This window comes from Vollenhovia emeryi, unplaced genomic scaffold (assembly GCF_000949405.1).
Source record: "Vollenhovia emeryi isolate VEMERY1.0 unplaced genomic scaffold, V.emery_V1.0 DF940495.1, whole genome shotgun sequence".
In the NCBI taxonomy this organism is placed as follows: domain Eukaryota; kingdom Metazoa; phylum Arthropoda; class Insecta; order Hymenoptera; family Formicidae; genus Vollenhovia; species Vollenhovia emeryi.
Genome location: NW_011965871.1, coordinates 6,251 through 8,662, shown reverse-complemented (window position 1 = coordinate 8,662; position 2,412 = coordinate 6,251). Strand labels below are relative to the sequence as shown.

Genomic DNA, 2,412 nt, shown 5'->3' with positions numbered 1-2,412 from the left:
AACGCCAATGCCACGTTGCGGCAGAAAAGTGAGATGGATTTTGGCCTGGTTGACCACGACCACGATGACGACAAATAAAATTACGTGAAAATTCACACTCGTGAACTTTGCATTGCAATATCTCTACTCATGGGGCACGTAGGAAAAAAGTAAAAATAGTTTTATTATGCAAATCGTACCCAAGCTGTCGATTAAGCGCAGTCTCAAGTTCGTGGGATCAGCCATTGTTGAGATCCAAATATCTGAGGGCCTGTCAAGTCGTGTACTCGCGTAAACTTACACGGTCGGTCTCGCGCGCGTGGTACTAGCTTCGCTTACACTTGGCGCGAGACACTACCGTGTCTCGTGATATAGCGCAGGCCCAATCAATAGGATCGTCGCTGCCAATGGTGTGGCCCCATCCGACAATTCTTTGGGTCTATATTTTTTTTTCTATAGTAAATTGTATTAATGCCTACAAAAGGCGGATTTAGGCAGCAGGAGAAGAGATTAAAATTTCAAATTAAACAAGCATTTAACTTTAACCAAGATCCCTTCCCTTACTACGAGCAACTATCCAGTTTACTCAGTAAGCGCAATAATAAAACTGCATCAGCAACGCAACAAGTCCCTTCTCCATATTCTTACCCCATCCTCCAAAGGATCGAAGTAGAATTAAACTTTCCGCAATACAAAACAATCCTTAAAGGCGACCCACGTAGGTTCGCCTACAAAATCCGTCAACTATTTGGAGATGGATTCCCCATCGAACTTCCTAAAAATTTTCCTATCCTCCCTCCCCCCAACACCACATAAACTTCACACAATCGATCTCCGTCCCGGGTAAAGCGCTTAAATGCGTTGACCCAAAAGGGAGAACCTTAATAAAAACAAATTTAAAGGAACCTCAACTAAAACGTAACAGAGGCAAAACATGACTAAAAAAACGTTATTTTCTACATCCCTCACATTAACTTCTTCACTAACTCCAAAAGAAAATTTATCACCAAGAGGTTGTTTCGATAAAAATCGAGCACATATATTCAGCTGATGCTTAATAGCAAGGGTTAAGGGCAAATTTCTGCGTGAATTAGTAGCACGAGCTGCTTGTTTAAAAGGCATGTGTTTCGCTTCCCAACGAAGACAACATACGAACCATAGCGGACCAACATTACGCATGACCTGAGGATAATGTAGCATATAATGATGCTTAGGCTTTAGAGTCATGTGGGGGAAAGCACTTAGATACATTTCATGATGTTCTGATATCAAAGTAGCCAAGTATTTTAATGATCTAATATTAACATAAGGAGCTGTGGTAATATCCACGATTGTTTTAAGTTTTACATAAAGAAGCCAACAATCATCTTCTTTGGGAATTAAATCGCCAATCATTAGTCCAAAATATCTGACGAAACACAACATTTCAGTGGAAGAGAACCTTAATTTTACACTAAGCAAGTGCTCTTTATTTATACGTGGCACAGTATTACCCGATTCTGTCGGACCATAATCAAAATAAAATATTCGGCTATTCAAAGTTTCAAGGGACAAGTATTTTTTAACATAAACTAAATTATATATTATAAGAGCTAAATCATACGAACATACTCCTTCCAACAGTTCATGCATAATGTCAAAGCAAATGCTTAATATAAACGAAAAACTAGGAATCGTATCCCATACACATTGTTCTTTAATACCAGTCATTGCCAAGTTCTGTATGTTAACATCATCAGAGTAATTTTGTACTGTTCGTAATTTTTTATCATCGGAAACAGTTGTAGTGGTCATTTCATTTCTGTGTAGCTTACACATTCGACAAGGGTAATTTGCATTAAATCCTTCGGATAGCCCACAAATGGAATGTATACCTAAATTATCCCCAAGCAATAAACACAAGGTGAAATAAATGTGTTCTTTTTTTCCATTGTGGGTTACGATTAATCCATTTTTCTCTAGATCAATCAGATCTTGAATTACTGGTTGAAATAAGTTTTTATTTCCATGAATCTTAGCATCAGACAAAAACAAACATGCTAAAAAAATATTTTCAAGCTTCGACATGTACTCTTGCGGTAGACATGCTATAGTATAATATAGAGCTCCCAATTTATGATCACCCGCATGTGACCCTGTGATGTTATCCGGATCCATATCATAAAAAAAAAGAAAAAGTGGAATCACAGTTTTACCTTTAAAATGACTAGCTACTTTTTTTTCCACATTTCAGTCTGAACAACATTAGTCAATGGTTCATCCGTTTTGGTTAGACGTTCTAATTGTGACAAAATTGTCTGAAGACACCCTGGCAACTCAATAAAACGTTTTAAGACCTCCTTCATTGGGACATGTTGACCAACATCTAGTTCATGATTCATTATTGTTTTGTTACTCTTCGTTCTTGGTCGATAATAACTACCAATAATATAG

General features: G+C 37.6%; 1 protein-coding gene across 1 annotated transcript; it reads right to left on the bottom strand.

Moving 5' to 3' along the window:
• Positions 1 to 948: 948 nt before the first annotated feature.
• Positions 949 to 2,136, bottom strand: LOC105555968 (the record flags this gene model as incomplete). Its single annotated transcript, XM_012003020.1, has 1 exon — positions 949 to 2,136. A coding segment is annotated over exon 1 (1,188 nt), but the record flags the coding sequence as incomplete, so codon positions are not given.
• Between the last annotated feature and the right edge of the window lie 276 nt (positions 2,137 to 2,412).